Source organism: Oryzias latipes, chromosome 19 (assembly GCF_002234675.1).
Source record: "Oryzias latipes chromosome 19, ASM223467v1".
In the NCBI taxonomy this organism is placed as follows: domain Eukaryota; kingdom Metazoa; phylum Chordata; class Actinopteri; order Beloniformes; family Adrianichthyidae; genus Oryzias; species Oryzias latipes.
This window is the reverse complement of record NC_019877.2, coordinates 5,569,051-5,588,834: the sequence shown is the minus strand read 5'-3', so window position 1 is coordinate 5,588,834 and position 19,784 is coordinate 5,569,051. Positions and strand designations below refer to the sequence as shown.

The following is a 19,784-nucleotide window of genomic DNA, read 5'->3' as shown; positions in this document are numbered from 1 at the left end:
GGGATGGAGTTGATGTAAACATATGCTTTTTACTCATTTTGCACCCCCTGTTTGTGTGCAAATGTTGTCTTAGACAATGCAAACTGATAATTATCATTATATAATGTACAAAATAAATGGTCAAATAAACAAACACCTGTTTTGGTTAACTCATGCTCAGTAAATGTGAACATTCTCATTTCAGAGTCACTAATACGACAGCATTAGTCCTTAATATCTGGCCCAAGGAAAGGTCTTTTTTTTGGACTGAAGTGATTTTAAAATAGGCCGTTTTGAATCAGTCCTAATGTAGCGAGTCGTTCCTCACTCTCCCCTCAGTCAGTGGGTATTGCAGCATTGGCATTCCAAACCACAGCTCTGAAACAAAAGCAGTGAAAATGACAGCTTGAGCGTGGCTACGTGCGTGTGTTTATCTTAATTGAAATCACCCCTTCTCTCTCCCGCACCTTAAGGCGCTTCATGCTCTTGTCGATTGTGAAGAAGCTCCCCATTCCTTCTGAGACACAATATCTTTGTGCAGAAAGGAGGTGGGGGCATCTTCAAATATTAATGAAGGCGCCGTGCTGAAAAGGTTAGGGGGCTGGAAGGGGGCACGTGAGGTTAACCTGTTTTAGTGCCTGGAAAATGTCAGTGTTGTGGGGACGGAGTAAAGTGCTAACTGATTTGAGTGGAAGGGAGGACAGAAGACAAACAGTGGCACTAGATGACTGCAGTGTCCTTGGGTGTCTTCCCTGAGGGAAGCTGTAATATCCACTCAACAGTGACACACTATAAAGAGAGGCTGCAACGTTGCTTCTGTCGCCTTCGAGATCAACTATCTAAATGAGTGCATTACATTCAGAAGAAAGTCCTCCATGTTTGAAACCTAATTTCTAAAACATAATCTGAAGTGTCACTTGGGCCATGTTACAGTCTTATTTTCTTCTTTTTTTAACTCTAATATTTTTATTTTTGTAATAAACAATTATTCATCTTCTAATCCGTTTGTTCCCTTTTGGGGTCACGGGGCTGCTGGAGCCTATCCCGGTCACTTGCGGGCAAAGGCAGGGGACACCCTGGACACGTCACCAGTCTGTCGCAGGGTCACAATCACACACTCATGCACACTCACATCTATGGACAATTTAGAGTGACCAATGAAGATATGAAGCATGTTAATTGGTTGTGTTTTTTATTACAAACTGCTCCAGTTTGTCCTAACTGTTGAGGATTAAGTTCATCTTCATCGTCTTTAAAATATCTGCAGCTGCTTTAAACTTTATTTGAACATTAGAACCATGTCTGAATTTCCTCACCACTCACTAAAAATGACGCCGGGATTTTTTTAAAGCAATTCAGACACCATGACGTCACCGATTTCCCAAAGTAAAAACCTATTAAGTATGAACATTATACCAAAACTATTCATGTGCTCTGTTGATGAAAACTTGGATGGTATATCATTTTTTTGACATGAAAAATTGTTCAATGCAATGCATTCTGGTCTACATTCGCCAATCTAGTTAGCATCGATGCACAATAGTTTTTCACTGACACTTCTGGAAAATGTCTAGACGCGGAATTTTGGAATTGTCGATTCAGACAGCCCTACAAAATGCCAAACATCCCATATTGTGCACTAAGTGCACACACAGACACAGCCTGGATTTTGTGTAGGAACCATAATGATAGATTATAGATTTTCCCTAAACCTATAACTATCAAAGTGGAAGCTTTGATAAAAAAATTGGACGCCAGTTTGGGCGTATGACAGATAAATGCTAAAAGAAAAAAATAGATCACTAAGACTGTTTTGGTCTAAATATAATAATAAACATGAATCTACCAGTAAGCAACTTTTTTGGCAAAATCCTCGTAACATTAGACAGCTGGTTGCTGAATATTCTGCATTAGTATTAATACGGTGTGTGAGGACAACTGTCATAGTAAATCCATATTTGGAGTAAAGACTCCTAGTTTTTTCTGTTAATGAAGCTTTCGTTTTTCTTTTCCTTGAAAAAAAACTTTCCAAATATGTTATTTTTTTGGTTAACTTTGCTAGCTTGGGGGTTTTAATTTAGTGGTCAGTGCAGCTGCTTTAAGAAATTAGCAGATGTATTTTTGAAATGAGTCAGAGCGACTTTATATTCGTCAAGAATAAGTTGGAGAGAATCCAGTGGGGAGAATCCAGCAGTTTTCCACAAAAAAAAAAAAACTATTTAGTATCAGATTATACATAAAATGGATCAAATGTTGGTTGTTTTTTTTTCTCTCTGCAGCTTGTCCCACTGGGGAGCTAGACCATTTACCCAAGATAATGGAATAACATCCGTCTTAACTTAACCAAAACTTTTTCACCAATGAAATACATTTACCTTTAACTGTTAGCTAAATGAACGTGTCAATTCCAGGTACAGTGGTCCTTTGCCTAACGTGGTTCACTTTCACGGTCTTGCTGTTTGGCAGGTTTTTTGGTGCATTTTTCTTCTTTGTTTTTTTTCCAGCTTATTGTATTCTGCGTCCTGATTGGCTGTTGATCTTGTCAGCCAATCTCCTCCGTGTCGTGTCTCCAGTACGTGCGTTCAGTTTGCCAAATTTACATAATTCTTTGATTTCTTTGTTTTCAGTCTATAATACTGGACTCATTTTATTGAATCGGTTGCATTTTGAGAGGTTAGAGGAAAGACAAAAGTATGTAAATGTTCATGTATGTCTAAGAAAAGTGTATGGCGAGGAGTTTTACAGCCTAAAAATATCTATAATAATTGAAAAAAATGAAGCTGACTACAGTACGTTGCAGATTTCGTCCATCGCGGAACATTGCTAACACCATAAATAGTGAACCATTCTAATAAGGACAATTAAAGTAGAAATGTAGCAATTTAGGAGTGAGGAAATAAAGGTGCGACGTTGACGTACCTGTCGACCCCACTGACCACGTGATGTTGAGGTTGAAATTGTTCGATGCGTTGATGGACATGTCCAGGTTCTTGTTTGCCTTCAGAACACAAACAGACAGCAAGGTCAGTGTGGCTGAGATTAAGAGCACACAAACGGAATCAGATTACATCACAAAAAAGAAAAGTTATCATGTAAGGATGCATTTAAAACCACATAATCCTCATAACACATTACCTATCAGGGATTATGCAGCCGAGCCATAATAGAGGTTACCTGTTCAGGTGAGGCCATGAAATTAATGGCAGTGTAGTGATTATCATCTTCTTGGATGAGGCTGAACGTGAACTGGTAGTCGATCAACAAATTGTCTACAAGAACAATCAGACAGAAGGGAATAAGATCAAAAAGATCATTTATTCTGTGCACAATAAAGAAATCGCACGCTGAACTGCCAGCTGCTGTTTAATTACTACTATTAGAACAAAAACAATCCAAAAAAGACAATTTCATTCAAAACCAGAAGAAAAATGACTCCATCCACAAATGTTAAGGTTAAACACATTGAGCCAATTACCTGTAGTACATTATAAATGCACATACGTCAATGACCTGCTCCATATCCTTATCACTTATTCACAGAGTAGACTTTTAATCCCCTAAAAGCGTTTTAAGAATCAGGTTTTCCGCACCTTTCTAACAACTGGAGTCACTTTCTCTTTACCCTGAAGACATTAATTGCATTTTATTAGATTACACAACATTTGGTTAATTTAAAAAAAAATAAGATGTGTTCTTTACATATTAAAGGATAAATCTTTAAAAGAAAACCTTTTTTTTAAAGAAATTTAAACCCATTAGGCATTGTTCTTGAGGCAAATCAAACATTTCCTTTTTTCTTCTTCTTGCATTTAATGTTTATTCATTTTTTTAGTTGGGAAAGAAATTGAACTTCACTTTAAAACCCTTTTATTCATGATTCAGGGTTCATAACATTCTATTAGGATTCATGTTTTATGATTTAAAGCAGCTGTGTGAGCCCTTTTATTCGTAAACAGACCAAAGATGACTTTGGAGGTTTTTATGGTCCAGAAATGAGATTTTATCATTTGCGTATTATATAAAATTCATCTTTGTTAGATTGGGAATAAGGTTTTATAGTGGCAGAGCAAATCGTACAGAAATTTTCCTTTCATAATCTATGACTTCTGTAAAAGTTTAAAAAGGAGTCCTGTTGAGAACAGGCAGAGCACTAGAGGTATTAATGGCACACAACTGCAGCAGGGGAGACATTAGTGAGCTGGAAATTACCATGAATGGGGAGAACTCACAAGTTCACACTGTGATGAGGCTTTCAAACGTCACCATAAGAGCTTTCTTCAAACCCCTGTTCAACCTTTCAGGCTGTGGGGAGTGTCATTTTTACAATGCCGCGAAACAAAGCTCAAGAAGCTTTAGTGATGTCCAGAGGTTAAAACAAGCTGCATGCTTTTTCCTTTGCAGCCATGCCCTCAGTGAGCTGTCCGTTAGGCTCTGGCATTTCAAACGGGAACAAAACCTTGGCAAGGCCCCTGTTGTCAGAGCTTAAAGGCAGATAACAAATCACCAAGTACTGTAACACCATGAAGGACGCCACACTTTATCGGGAAAGCACCAGAATGTACAGTACACTCGAAAAACAGAGGCACACTTCTGCTCCCACTTGGCACTGGGCTGTCGGCTTTATACATTTTCCATTTACTTTACAAGTCAAACTATCATTTTGTCAACTTTCAACACGCATTAATGAGTAGGTGCGTGAATGAGTGAGGAGACAAGTGGAGGTTTTCACTCCTCCGTCTCCTTGATTAGCTCGATCACTCATTCCCTCTGATGCACTTGACATTTTCGCGACAAGTCACTCTGTCACTGAACAAGCGCCCCTGGTGCCAAAGTGCTAAGATGCTCCATCTGCCCTGAGCAGAGAACTGAAAGGGGAGAAGTGGAACAGAGGAGGGGGAAAAAAAAACAAGAAAAACAGAGCGAGAATAGCCCAAAAATGATCGTAAGCATCTGGACGTGTGTGAACATATGGGGCGACACTTCATAAAAAGAAAGGAATAAAAATCGGTCCAGTACGGATTTACTCACAGTAACAGGTTCCTCTCAGTGGATTGCCAAGGTAACGGTTTTCTGAGTCACATCTGCAGTGAAGGAAACCAAGACAGAACAAGATGAGGATGAGTGCTAACAAACAGCAAAATGCCTGCTGCGAACACGGAGTGCCAGCACATTAGCTCCAGCTGTTGCTGTCACATGCAGGAAATCACACTTTGTCAAAGTAAATTAGATTTTTACCAAACTTTTGGGTACCAGAGCAGCAAAACTGCCTTTAAATAAAGTCTTTTACATGAACACAGACAACGGTGTGTGACATTCAAGCGCAAAAAGGCCACAGAACTCTATTAAATAACAGTTCATTCATTTTTATTGTGGATTCACAGATTTTCACCCATTTCTGAGGCCTGGATTTATCTGAACGGACTTTCTTTGCTTGTTCTGTTATTTGTAAAAAGGCTGGAAAGTGCAACTCAATGCAGTTAGCAGTCAGTCAGTCACATGGTCAGCGTTTGTAGAAAACCTGCAAGCTGCTTTGGATATCTGCTAAATGTAATTATATATATTTCATATGTTATTGTGTGAAAATGTGATCAAATGCACAAACGAATAAACCGTCTCTGGCTCTGACTCAAACTTTAGGGTGATGGAGTCTTTGCACTTTATATTTTGGTTCATTTATTAAAGATGACTTGGTTATTTCCTACTTAATAGAGCTACTCTTCCTTGCTTGGGTGCATTTAAATTAGCAAAATAAAACCTGAATCAGAGCCGCTTGTATACAAGACTTCAGGTTTGCTGGATGTCTTTGCAATAGCAAGAAGAGATTACTGGCTGATAACAGCTCAGACCTCCATGCACCTTTCTAGGACATAAGGTGGTCAGGACAGGTGGTCAGGAGCCTGAAGGCAGACGGTAGTGAAGTGAATCAGGAGATTTCACCAAGAGATTTCTTTACTTCTTGTATATTTGGTCTTACAGCTTATAAAGGCCTTTTTTACAACTGCGTTTCCAGGTTCTCTGCAGGTGAAAAATGGGAAAATCTATAATGGGCACATAGGTGATAAGTGGGCAACAGGTCGTAGCAAACACTTCAACACCACGTAAGGGTAATAAATAAGGGAGAAGTAGGTGAGACGCAGGAACGTGGTACAGATTTTTTCAACGCTCGAATATCCTGTGCACTAAGCAAGGAGCCCATCAGTACTGTCCAGATAATATGTGTGCTCTTCCTGAGTACAGCCTGACTGACTGTTAGAGTTTAGGAAGTTACTGGCATTCGCATAACCGGTAAAGAGCCAGAGCGCCACCTTTACGACTTAAGTGTGGCTTAAAGATGTCGTACGACAGCATCACCCGTTAGGTCTCCCCATGGACCTTCTTGTCTCTTTTCAAAAATTATACTTAACTAAAAAAAATGTTGATAAACTGCAGGAATGCAAAAACATGCCTATTTTGGTAGAAACGACAAACCAGCTAAAAAAAGAAAAGCAAGGAAGCTTTTTTTTGCTGCGTTTGCTAAAGCTGGATTGTATTGAATCCAAATCCAGCAGGAATTTAGCAACACATTCATATAAAAAGGTTTTCTAATGAAGGGATGCCAAGTAAAATAGCTGGTTAGCATTTGCAGAGCGCCATCAACTGTTGTGAGAAGTGTGATTTAGCAGATTTGCAAAGCTTTGTAATGAGGAGGAGCATATGGCCTTCTCTGCTGGACTGCACTGTCCTCTCATCTTTTTGATTCATCTCTTCACTCCCTCTCAATCTTTGACACTCCAAACTTTCAACATGCCCCCCCCCCCTCTCTCTATGTGGTGTTTGTACTTATGAGCACAGTAAAAAAGAAAAAAAAAAGAATTTTTACACATGAGCCTAAAGGAGTGAGAAGCGTACTAATCTGTCCTCACACTCGTTTGGAACGACATTTAGGTAATATCAGACGACCAATTCAATTTGTCAGAGTGTGAATATCACAGTTGGTGTCAAAAAGTCTAGGGACAGCGAAAAAAATTACAAATTAAAAGCCTGAGAGACCCTAACCGCACTGAAGGGGAGGTAATAAAAAAAAAAGAAGTTTCTGTACATTTGCAAGACAGATGGAATCGTTCAGTAGCAGAATCATGCACAAATAGAAATGGATGAAGCCTCATCAGAATAATAAATGTTTTTATGCAGCAAATTGAACCACTCTGTATTCCCACCTTATGTCAATAATTAGCTAAAGATACAGAGTCGCAGGGAAAATTACAAACGACAGCTTTAAGCAGCTCTGTTCCAAATTATTAACTCCATATTTTTGACTTTAATCCATGAAACCAGCAGATCCTGAAGGTGGGGAGGAGCCAGCACTGGTGCTCAGCGTTTCGGCTAAACAAGCGATGACGGGGTGGAGTGGAGGACAAATGCGGCCAAAGGCTGCAGAGTCCTGCCAAGTGTCGCTCCTGCTCCTTCAGGATTTCAACTGGCTGGCATTTGTGAAGGGTAAAGCAGCTCCACTCTATCTTGATTCAATCGTCTAAACTACAGGTAATCCCACATTACTGTATCTTAATTTGATCTGGAGCTTGAAGTTTTGTTTTTCTGGTTAAAAATACGCCACAGACCTGTATAGAATCAGTCAGGTTATAAGCCAAACGTAAACACGTCTACAGTCCCCCGCATGAAAACACATTCATCCAAATTAATCTGAGAAATATGCTCTTTGGTTCTTTCATTAGACGGATCACTATGAGGCAGAAAAGACAACATTAAAATCTTTTTTTCTCCCCCCCAAAAAATAATAATTATCATGCACCATTGCACATTTCAATTCATTAGTGCAACTACTGCTCTGAGGTCTAACAGCAACTGCGTGTGCAGAGCGAGCCTTAGTGATTCCAATAGTCTGTGGTCTATATGAGAAGAAGTCTGACTAACAGAGTGAGTCGTATTGGAACAGGTATGTACACGTCCTCCTTCAACTGCTTGATCGTCGCCGTGAGAACCTGCCACCTCAACCTAGTCCTGCACAGTGAATCACAAATTTAATGTTATCGGCCTCATGATATCAGCCTCTGTGACACACGTCATGCAAAAGATCCTAAATGTTTACATACATGCTTGGCAGCTTGAAGAATTTAAAGTCCCACTCTAATCATCTTTTGATGTATTTTTAAAGCATTCCCGGTGGTTTTTTAATTATGATTGGGTCACTTTTAGGCAAAATCGAAAAAAACAGTGTCGTTTTCTAGGACGTAGTTTCTGCAGAACAGGAGTCGTTTAGTAGAAATTTGCTTCTGAGTTTTTCTGACTGTTGGTGCGGAGTAAGTGCACCCCCGTTTCCCATCATCCCTTTTGTTTACACACTCCCCTGCTAGCTTAGAGCCCCTCACAAACCCAACATAACATTACCGTTGCAACCCAAATGGGGAACAATATTGGCCGTACAGTTTTGAGGCAGATGCCAGCTCAGATGAGAAAACCAAGGCATACATGGATCTATTTGTCTGCAAGTGGCTGCACTGGAGTAGAGGGGAGACGGGAGCTTGAGGCCCACCAACTGTTGATTCTACGTCACTGCTGCGAGCATTTTCAGCATTTTTTTCCGTCTGGTCCTGATTCACAATAGTTTGCTTAAAGAAGCTCAAAAATGCAATTTTAGGGTTTATTTTCTCCATATATCTTCCATCACTAGAAAAATGCCACAAAAGCATGTCAAAAACACCATTTCGATTGGCATGGATCTTCAATCAGATGGACCCCTTCACGTCATTGACCAACGACCAATGAAGCCTATTTCATGGTAGATGCCCACCTCCTATGTAGACGATGGTCATCGAGTAATATTTAAGTTATGTTGACTGGAAATTATGCATTATTTGTTTTAAATATTTGTTCATCTGAGCGGCTGGGTAGCTCGGTTGGATTCCTGAACTCCATACAGGAATCCGGGGTTCAATTCCCAGAGGGGAACGAACAATGGTGCAATGGAACAATTGCAACAATAGTAATGAGGCAATTACCATATCAATATCAATGCTCAGTGAGGGCCCTTGGGCAAGGCCCTTAACGCTACTGCCTACCAGCATGAATGTGCATGAGTGATCTCGGTGACGGTCAGAGGGGCAGCCACTCTGTCGGTCTGCCCCGGGGCATACCATCACCAAGTATGAATGAGGAGTGAATGAATAATGCACACAATGGAAGCGCTTTGAGCGTCTGGAAAAGTGCAGATATTAATTTTATTATTATCCATCGCAAGTCTTTGCAATATTATTCCCTTATATTGCACATTGCAAGTTTTCCTCATATGGTGCGGCCCTATTTTTGTGGGATTGCAAAATAATCCTTCGAATAAATTAGCGTTTTGGTTTCTTTTCTGCAGGAGAGAGAAACTTTGCAGATCAATCGGCGACATGGACTCCGAGAATGAATAACTCTCATCCGTCGAAGCTTTCCATCTGCACGCAGATCCCAATTTGACATTTAGACACTTATGCAAATACCCCACACATACCCCCCCATATGACAGAAAGCACTGATGATTTTAGAGAACTCGGTTTTTCCTGTCTCGCTTTCATGTCATTGATTTGCATTATGTCTCTGTGTTTCCTGACAGCCTCTTTTCTCCGGATCCCATTCAGGATTTACTTCTTTGCATGTTCATGTAACGGCTGTGTGTCACACCAGGCAGATACATGTAAGTTGGTTGCAGAAGTCTGAAGCAGCTGTGTGGATTTCAGCTTCTTTTTTTTACTCTTATCTTTGCAAACGTGCAAAATCTTCAGGGATACGCTGAAATTAAAATTAGTTACAAACTAAAATGTGCAAAATAAGTTTGCCAAGAATATGCTTGAGCTTTCACCTCAGAAGCTGCTCTGTTATAATCTATGCTTCAATTTAATCAAAATCATAAAATCTGATTTAATCCATGATTCAGATATTCGAGGATAAAAACCAGACCCAACAGCAGAAATAAAGCTCGACTACATAGAGGGTGAATGGATAATTCAGTCGCACAGATCATGAAAGGGAAAAGCGCTGCATTTGTGCGTGGGTGTATGGGAATGTGTGCTAATGTTTGCCGGTGACCCTCCATCACTCCTGCTGCATTCTAGCTTTTAAAAACAGAATCCACTCCGCTTACAACCAAGAGGCGACAGCTGAGAGGAAATGGTCCTCCTACACAGCAGGAATTCAGTGTCAGCAGAAATCAGACAGGAAGCGCCCTTACGGCTTCAAGGTATCGACCGATTTTGTTTTTATTTTGTTTAGCCTTAGTCACGTGCAAATGTACAGAGGTTGACTTGTATGCATGTTACGGGGTTTTGGGCTGTCCGGGCCTGTGGAGGATCAAGGAGAGGAGCGGCCACATCTAAAAGGGAGCACAGGTGTGTTTTGCAGTTCTATTGAGGATCTATAGGCCACCTCAACAGATGTTATAAAAATGGAACGAATGTATGAAGTTAGATTTGTTGCTAAAGTATTGCACGTCCATAAAAAGATTTTGTACTTGTAATAAGAGATTAGTTTAGCTGTAAAAGGACAAATCTGTCTGTGTCTCTCCTACTTCACCATCACGCGCTCGCAGCATGCCCGCAGAAAAAATATACGTGAACATTTTTGCTTTACGGCCTCACTCAACGATCAAACTAAAGTAATATCCAAAAATATTCATGGTGTTTTAATGTAGCAGTAGTTTAAAAAAAGAAAATGTCCCATTTCAGGTTAAAAAGCCTTAATAGAATTTACTTTCATTTTGGTGGCTGCGCGGTGGGGCAGTGGTTAGCGCTCTTGCCTCACAGCAAGAAGGCCCCGGTTCAAGTCCTGGCTGACGAACCTGAACCAGAACACGACAGAAAGTCTCCAGGACATGATTTAAATTCAAAGCAGCAAAAACAGTCTTGTTTGGTATTTATAGAGGATTAATCTGAAAAATAGTAGACTCTCATAAGTACCATTAACTAGGGGGTGAAATGTTTAATGTAATTGGATTAAGTGAAATGTATAACACCTTGCAGTAGCTGCCTCAGTGCTCATAAGGAACCAAACTTGTTGAAAGGCACAGGATAACCTGCACTGCATTCCAGGGGATGAATGAAAAGCTTCCCAAACATCATGTCAAAACTTCTCCTTTTTGAATACTTGTCTTTAAATTCTGATCTGAAACCTATGGAGGGATTTTTGTGCCATTATTCCAAGCGCACTTGAAACAAAAAATGTACTTGGAACTCAAAAATATGTGCAATCATAATTTGAACGAGAGATATTCTCTCTCTGGTGCTGATTGGCCAGATATACAGGAAAGCATTTCATTCTGTCACGCACACTATTTCAACCAAGGTGCGATAGCACCTGTGCTTGAGTGAGTGTTTCTGTTCTGCTGCGGAGGGGCCATTGTTTTGTTAGCATGTATTTTGGAGTTTCACATATTTTGTAGTTTCAAGTGCATTTTTCTGTTTCAAACGCACAATAATTTCAACGTTTTATGATCTCAACGGTGAAAAAATGTCACAAAAATCCCCGCATAACAACTTTGTTGCAAGCAGCAGTTAAGCAGGACTGCAGTGTGCATCTGTTTTGGGTGCGTGCTTTGGTGTGGTGTGTGAGCGCGCCGTGGTTGTACTCACAGCTGGCACTGGTCTCCTTTGATCCCCTTTGTGGTGCAGAAACATTTGCCAGTTAACACCTGGCACACGCTGGCATGACCATTGCACTTACAAGCTGGAACAGGAGAAAAGCCCGGAATCAGAGGAGCAGACACGGGAACCACGGCATTATTGATTAGAAACAGGCACGGCCAAACATGCTGGCACACGATCGGTTTGCCGTTACAGTCAAAAAATTTCGAGCTGACAACCACCTGAGGGCACAATAAAACCTACAATTCCCCAAATCTGTGCTGCGACAATTGTTTTTGCACTTTGAGCACTTGCTCTGCAGTTTCCCTCTGTGTTTTGTTTGTGTCTGCGGTAAAAGACATCTTTGTGGATTACCTGAGCAAAGCGGAAATTGATATTGATCTGGAAGGCAGCAAAAAAGAATCCTGCGTTTCCAAAGCATTATGGGTAAAACTACCCACTTTAGGTGTTTGTGGGTAGAAAGGGCAGCACTTGAGTGAAAGACGCTAAAGTATTTGGCAAAAAAGACTGGTTTTCTGTATAACGTACAAACATATACAGTGAAACAAAGATTCTGTTTCACTAAGTGCTCACTTATCCAACTATAAATCCCCAAACTGTAAATGATAGCATTAATGTGATTACTACGTGGTTTAAGTTTTTATTTCTCATCCGGGTCTAAAATAGTAAAAGGGATATTTACAGGTTATTAGATGTTTAGCTTCAAATTACAAGGTTATGCTCCATCCTGTGCACTAACCTATGATTACAAACAGGAATCGGCTCCTGAATCTGCATATATTCGACTCCGGCACGTCTGGTGTTTCAGACCAAATTCCACGTGTCAATATAAGGGACGGCTTTTGTTGTATCGTGATGAAAGGCTGCAGGTGAAGCCAGCCAATTTATAATAATGTTTATAGTGGGATTCTATAGAATAAAATAATCTGACCGTCATCAGACAGCAGCACTGTAATTTGATCCAAAGTCCACCTTCTGCTGTTGTTGCTGCCTTCTTCACAGAACGACGCACTTCTCCTTTGACCAGTAATTTACACAATAACCTACTCCAGAAACGTATTTCTTTTTGCCTCTGATTTGTTGATGCGCTGTATGTTTTTACTGTATTTTTCCTGGTTGAACCCCTACATCCCTGATTTTTCCAATTATATAAAAATATATTCCTCAGTGTTTAAACCCTTTAAGGTGATTCTAATGTAGGGGGAATCCTGGATTCAATGGTATCTGTGGTTTAGCGACATGTGCGGAGTCAACTGTATGGTAACCTTGACAGTCCACAAACGATCTTAAAAATAAAACGTATGTGTCATAATTATTAGGGATGCCCCGGTATTTTTGGGGTTCGACCCGATTCAGAGTCATTTGATTTGAAGTAACAGTAACTGCTGATACCGATAAAACGTTTTTTAAAAGTGTTATAGATCCCGGAAGTCTGAATCTGTGAATATCTCGCTATCTTAGCTGAACTGTTTTTGTGTGTCTCCTGCTTAAACTAACTGTGGTGATGCGTTCATGACATGCAGACCTCTAGTAGAGTATTTATTGGAAATAATGAGCATGAAATATAAAGCACTGATCATAAAAAGAATAAATTAATTATCTGATACAAGAACACACAATTTTCAATGGCGTAATCAACCACGCGATTTCTGATCATGTGATCTAAGGAAACTAAGAAAAGATTGAGTTATATCTGATGCAAACAATCAGTTAAATGCTGTATTTAACCTTCTTCCATTTCTCAAACAAATTAAAATATATATTTTGCTAAACAATATAAAAAACAAGTAAAAATTAAACTTCAGTGTAAACAAATGCGGATCACCAAAGTACCCCCCGTTGACTTTAAGGCTTTATGATAATGTATTTAATCTTTTTCTGCAGAAAGAATAAAAAAACATCCCCAAAAGATCTGACATTGCAGAAAAATAACCAAATAAAAGCATCTTATTCCTATTTCCTACTGCCACTTGCAGTACTGAGAGTAAGTGGTGACAGACACTGGGTGGGAGGTTTGAGGGCTTCATCAAACCAACTATAGGTCTTTTAGGACTCCTGATATCTATCCTCACCTTGGCATTTGCCACCATTAGTGGGATCTCCATGGTAACCAGGCATGCAAGTCTCACAGTGGGGGCCAGTGGTCAGGTTGCGGCACTGCTCACACATGCTGCCGTTCACGCACGTGCTGTGGCCGTTACACTGGCACGCTGAGGAAGAGACAAGCAGAGTCAGAGTCGGGATGCGGCTTCCTTCAGCGCCATCGATGCCCGAGGAGGACATTGTGGCGGAAAAAAAGCAGGATTTTTGATGCTTGGATTCCCCCTGCGGGACTGTGATGAATGCATGCACGCATGGATGCAGTGATGGTGCACCTACAGCTGCTTTGATTGCTTCCCAGAAAAGGCAGAGAGCCATTAGAGCTGTAAGCAGCTTGCCACTGCCATGTCACATTAATTATCGTTTAATTAATCCTGCCTTACGTTTATGACGGTGGATTCTAAAGAAACACATTTAACCAACCATGTAAGAGAAACTTTAGGCAGTTTAGTTTTGCTTTTATTGTTTAGGGCAAAATAGGTGAAGTGTGCAGCACCTTTAGGGTTTGATATAAACTTCTACTTTTTTCTTCAAATAGAATTGTTGACTTTAAAATCCCACCTCGATGGAATTTGTGTTTTGCTGTTATTAACATGTTCTTGCGGCAGTTTTCTCAAATATGAATAAAATTGAGCTTAAAATTGCATTTCTGAGTATTGATTCATTCAAATCATTGTGAATCTGGAGCAGAAAAAAAAAAGTAATTTAAAAAACGCCAAGATAACGCAGGTTTTTTGATTTTGGCGAGAGAGAGAAAAAAAAAAAGACATCGTAATTAAAAAAAAACTGCTGGAAATGCTTTGAAAATCAGTGAAAAGATCATTAAAGTGGGTCGGTAACGCTTTATAATAAGACTCCTTAATAAACTATTTATAAAACATTAACAAGCACTAGTAATGTTTTAGTAAATTTCTTATAAGTACAATAATTAGCATTTGTAAATGTCTTACAACTGACTTACAGGTTTAGATAAGCTGTTTATAAATACATTAACATATTCCTTAATAGACTACTTATGAGACATTAACAAGCAAGAGTAATCTGGTATTAAGCTGCTTATAAAAACATTTATTAGCATTTGTTGATCCTATTCACAAGCTATTTATAACCTTTTTGTATGGGATTAATAAATATATTAACAGTGTTCTTATTAACAGTTTATTGAGTGTTTTGCAGGCCCCCAATCTAAAGCGTGACCATATAGGGGATGATCTTGACAAGCCATTTATAAATTGCTTGTGGAGAGTTACTGCGCCTTGGAAAGGGCAGAATCTGAGTGCAAACATTTTGAAGTTTATTATTATTTTATTAAGGTCTCTTACTACAAAGTGTTACCAGTGGGTCTTTAAACAAAGTCTATAAACTAAATGTATATGAGAAACAAAAAATGATGAATGTTCATAGGATATTATTCTCCCAATGCTGATGTACAGACTAGGATTTATGAAGGCATGAAATAATCTATAAGGTTGCATGAGATCAGCAGGGAGGGATTGATTGCATTGGAAGCTGAAACTAGAATCCAGGGTCGTATTATTTCAGTCTCAGAACGGTCAATATACGTTATCAAGCCATCACAAAGATACATTAGCAAAGCCTGTTTGTTCTGTAACTTTAGTAGGATTTACAGGAAGTGGGTCGCTCACCAGGGCAGTGTATGAAAGACCAATCGAAGCCCTTTTCTTTGGGGCAGCTGCCTGGCTCCAGGGTGACGTCGTGGGCTGGACTCTGCTGACCCGGCTTCACAGCTCTCTTCATGGGGCCTCGGTAGGAGCCCTCCATGCACAAGCCTTTCCCCGTGCTGCTGGGGTCGCCACACCAGCCGCACTCCGGCTGCTCCAAGCACTGGGAGCACGTCTGCAGCCCCGAGCAGTTCTGGGCTGAAAGTAGGTAGCAGTAAAAGGCGTTTAACACTTTGACTTAGTCCTGCATGCCTTTATTAGTCACCTAACGTGGAAATAGTTTCATTTATCAATAAAAAGTTTTTCCAATCCACAGGGAAAAAAAGATAAGAGCCGCTCAGAGAAAGTTTGAGATCTGAGCAAAGTTCCAGAGGCGGATTGAGAGCACCATGAGTGAAGAGCCACCTCGTCCCAACTCCACAAACTCCAAAAGAATGATGCGGTTCTGTCAGCTGAGAGATGAACTTTAATGCCACTAAATTGCTCGAGAAGTTTCAGAGCGACCACTCACCTGCCAGACAGGCAGTTTAGAGGAGAAAATGCCACTACTATTTTAAGGAGACAAACACAGTGCTTTTACCTCAGATTATGTCAAACACATCACCAGCTATTCTGCTAATGGATGTGAAACCATGACAACACAAGAGCAATCAGCACAAAGTAAAGCTATTTAACTTTGCTGCGACGATTGGCCGTAAGTGTTGCGTTTCTGCAGAACACGGCCTTCTGAGAGCAGATGGATGAGGACTTTTGTCTTGCAATAAGACAATGTTGGAATACAAAGCCCACATCTTTCGAGTGGGGTTTTCAGCGAGTCGGTCTGTCGACGTCAGGCCCTACAGAAATTGGATGGTAATTATGACTGAGAAGAAAAAAAACACAATGCATCTAAGACATTAGCATTCATCAGACAAGCAGAGCGATCTTCGTTCCCTGTCCAGGTTGTCTCAACAGCATTAGCAAGAGTGAACAAGTTAATTGAAACTTTTAAGTGAAGAGGCGTAATTCTAAGAAATCCATGACAGAGGAATAGGACTCAGGGTTTTAACAGAACATTTTGTTAAGCGCCATCTTTGCTTTACAAAGTTCCCAGAGATTTGAATAAATTCAAATGAGAGCGGCAGAAATAAAAGCAAGAGGTTGACAAACAATTCTAATAAAGTCCATATATTTGCTATTAATATCTGTATGAAATGCGATGTCTGTCAACAGAAGGGACTCAATCCTATTTTTATTTACAAACGGAGCAAAAGCATGAAAGAAACTGAGGATAAAAAAAACACAACGGAAATGAAAGAATGAGTTTTGGGTACAAAAGCAACATATTTGTGTTGCTAACTTGAAACCAACGTTTGACCCAGAAGCCCTTTCTCTGAATTTGGCCCAGACGTCGCAGTTCCATTCACAACCACTGCAGGCCGGTTGCAGAAAGAAGCAATTTCTCATCAAATCCCACGTCAAAGAGTCCGATTTTAAACAAAAAGAAACCTATTTAGGAATCGTTTTCATATATTCTGCTTTGCAGCTGTGGAACAGAGGCAGAGCGGTTGACCTCTGATTGGAAGATGGCAGGTTTGGTTCCCGACATTGCTCCTGGTAGGTAAGTACCAGTCAGTGTGTGATAATGTGTGGATGAAACATCACAGTTTCAATTTTTTTCCTTTTATTCTTTGTATTTCGGGTGGACTACATCCAGTCAACATGTCTCTTCTATTTCAGGCTCCAACTTTATAGGTTTGAGGTTGAACCAAAATATTGAAATCAAAAGTATTTGGTGACAAGTGCACTTTATGAAGCTATTTAGGTTTATCTTTTTCGCTCCAATTCAAAATTGTTCAACTTTATTTAAATAATTAATCGTCTTACTTTTCTAAAGCTATTGTTATGATGTTTTTCCATCCAAAAGATATTTTTTTGATGAAAACTGTAGTGTGGATACATAGATAATAGATATTCTTTAACATGGTATTAAAGTCAATAGCAGAAGCTTTTTTGTTTTTTGTCCTATTGCATTATTTTCATAGACCTGATAGTTTTCCGATGTCAAACTGGATTCTAAAATGTTTTTTTTCCAGAATGTACACTTAAATGTCCATTTCTGTCCTTATATGCGGATTTTGGTTAAATCAAGAAAAAGATCTGCTTTGCTCCAGCCACACAAACTAAATGCAGCCCTTTAAAGAAGCCCCCCCCAAAGGCCACTGTACAAATTTGCAGTTAAAAATCAAAGTTGTGCGCTAAAGCCAAAAAAACCTGAACAAAAGGACCAAAAAAAAATTTGCAAAAACTGCAGTGCAAACATGCGACTGAGCCTTTGCTTCGCCTTGGTTGACCAGAACAAACAGAGAAGTACAAAGAGAATTTATAGAACAACCTTCCCTGTCCTTCATGCCAGGAGAAACTAATTCCTCAAGACAAATATCCTCAGTGAGCAGAATCCCTGAATGAGCCAACGGCAGCAGACACAAATGAATTTGAGACAGCACTCTTGGGTTCCCAAAACTGGTTATGCGCTAAACTGATCTGAGATGTTTTCACAACTGTGGGAATAATTCATACATCACAGTACGGCAGCGTCGACCCCCGAAACCAAAAAGAAAACAACAAAAAAAGGAGCTTTCATTGAAGAAGCTCACCAGTCGGTTTAGTTCAGGGGTGGGCTGGGGGTAGCTTCACCTTGGTATGAGCCTAGCACGTAATCCCATCAGTTTTTTAATACTTTGATGCTATTTTTTCTTTGCCCTGTCCTGATTTTTCCAGGAATCCCACAATATTTACTGTTTTTATTGCCTCTATTGCTTCATGCTGCAACGGTTTTACAATCTGAGGAGTGTTTATGTTTTTCTCCCGAGCTTCATAAACGGATCAGAAATCGATAAGGGACCTTATTAAAAATCAGACCTGTACACAAACAGATAATGGCTTTAGGATCAGTAACACCTTATCTGCAATCTGTTCTGCGGAAGTGAGTCCAGCTAGAAAGTACGGTTAGCAGATAAAACACTGCGCTCTGTGGAACATTTTTAAGAGAAAAGTTAACTGTAAACCATTCAGATTTGATGCTTTAAATCAGGAGATATGTTAAAAAAGAAAGAAAACGTTTTTAGAAGGAAATTAAAGACATATAAATGGATATTTGGTCAATTTATGCTGACACAAAATCGATCCATCGTATAGGACTAATTTTCTTGCATAGTTATATGTGTTTTTTTTATATATTTGTTGTTTTCCTACCTAACAACTGCTAAAGGGCACTGTAGGTGTGTATCAGTCAGAAACAACCAGTTCCTCGAGAACTTTAATACGTTTCTTATTCGCATCGAGACTTTATTCTTCATGTCTTTATTCTTTTCCTTCCTCGGACTCATGCGGGAACGAGTCATCCAATCGGGTTACAGAGACACGGAAACCACTGAAAGTGCCGAATGACGGCGAACGTCACCACTTACAAAATCTCATGAACCCAGACATGGAGACGTGATGCCGAGGCTTTTGTGGAGCTCTTCAAAATAAATAAACCTGATCTTCGGGAGTTTTGCCGTGCATTGTAAATGCAGGGCTCCAGACTAACTTTTTTCACTAGGAGCACAGTGGCCCCCAACTGAAAATTTTAGGGGCACAACCAGAAAATTTAGGGGCGCATACCATAAATCAACATTCTAACCAAATCTACTAATTTCTACTGTATTATGAATAAATACTTTAATAACAGATGCAGAAATTACAATGCGCTGTTTCAAATTCAGTGTCACATTTTAATCTGCACTTTTCAAGATGCAGCAACAAGGTAAACTGACAGAAGATGGTAAAGTGTAAAAGAACGGGCGATGTTCAGTGGATATCAGAACAATCGATACAGATACCTGAGATCAGAGAGAGGCTCAAAAAATTGATGGAAATTTATCTTGGTGACACCAAATAAGTGCAGCCAGGAAGCACAATAAAGCGTGTTTGAGATCACCCAGGTGGACGCAACACTGTTTGGATTAACCTGGTCTGTGACATATATTTTTGTTTTTGCTCCAACATCACCTGTCAATCATCACAAAAAAATCAGGAGAAAGGGGCGGGAGCAGCAAGGCCCCAACCTACCGAACGCAGCTGGAAATTTAGTACTGAACTGCCTGAAAGCTGCCCTTCGACTACAAAACAATGCATTATGGGACAGGTGTCCTGATGGTTTTTGTAGTTAAGTGAGAAATTGAAACAATTTAAAATACCAATTGATTAAAAATAGGCTACATCCATTACCAAACACTCAAATATAAAATATATAATAACACAGATCATACTAAGGGAGAGAGGAATATTAAAACTAAATTGAACTGAATTGAACTTCAACTTCCTGTTCTCCTTCAGTCTCGCTGCAGATTCGCCATCACCCCGTGCATCTGATGGCTCAGATGCA

At 39.8% G+C, this 19,784-nt stretch overlaps 1 protein-coding gene across 1 annotated transcript in view; it reads right to left on the bottom strand.

Moving 5' to 3' along the window:
* atrnl1 (attractin like 1) overlaps positions 1 to 19,784 on the bottom strand; it is a 78,267-nt gene that overhangs the window by 36,858 nt on the left and 21,625 nt on the right. Inside the window, exons 18-23 of the mRNA XM_023949279.1 lie at positions 15,341 to 15,574; positions 13,667 to 13,804; positions 11,583 to 11,676; positions 5,008 to 5,060; positions 3,154 to 3,248; positions 2,899 to 2,977 (exon numbers count right to left, since the gene is read on the bottom strand). Coding sequence (XP_023805047.1) covers positions 2,899 to 2,977; positions 3,154 to 3,248; positions 5,008 to 5,060; positions 11,583 to 11,676; positions 13,667 to 13,804; positions 15,341 to 15,574 — 693 coding nt within the window. The remainder of the gene's footprint in view (positions 1 to 2,898; positions 2,978 to 3,153; positions 3,249 to 5,007; positions 5,061 to 11,582; positions 11,677 to 13,666; positions 13,805 to 15,340; positions 15,575 to 19,784) is intronic.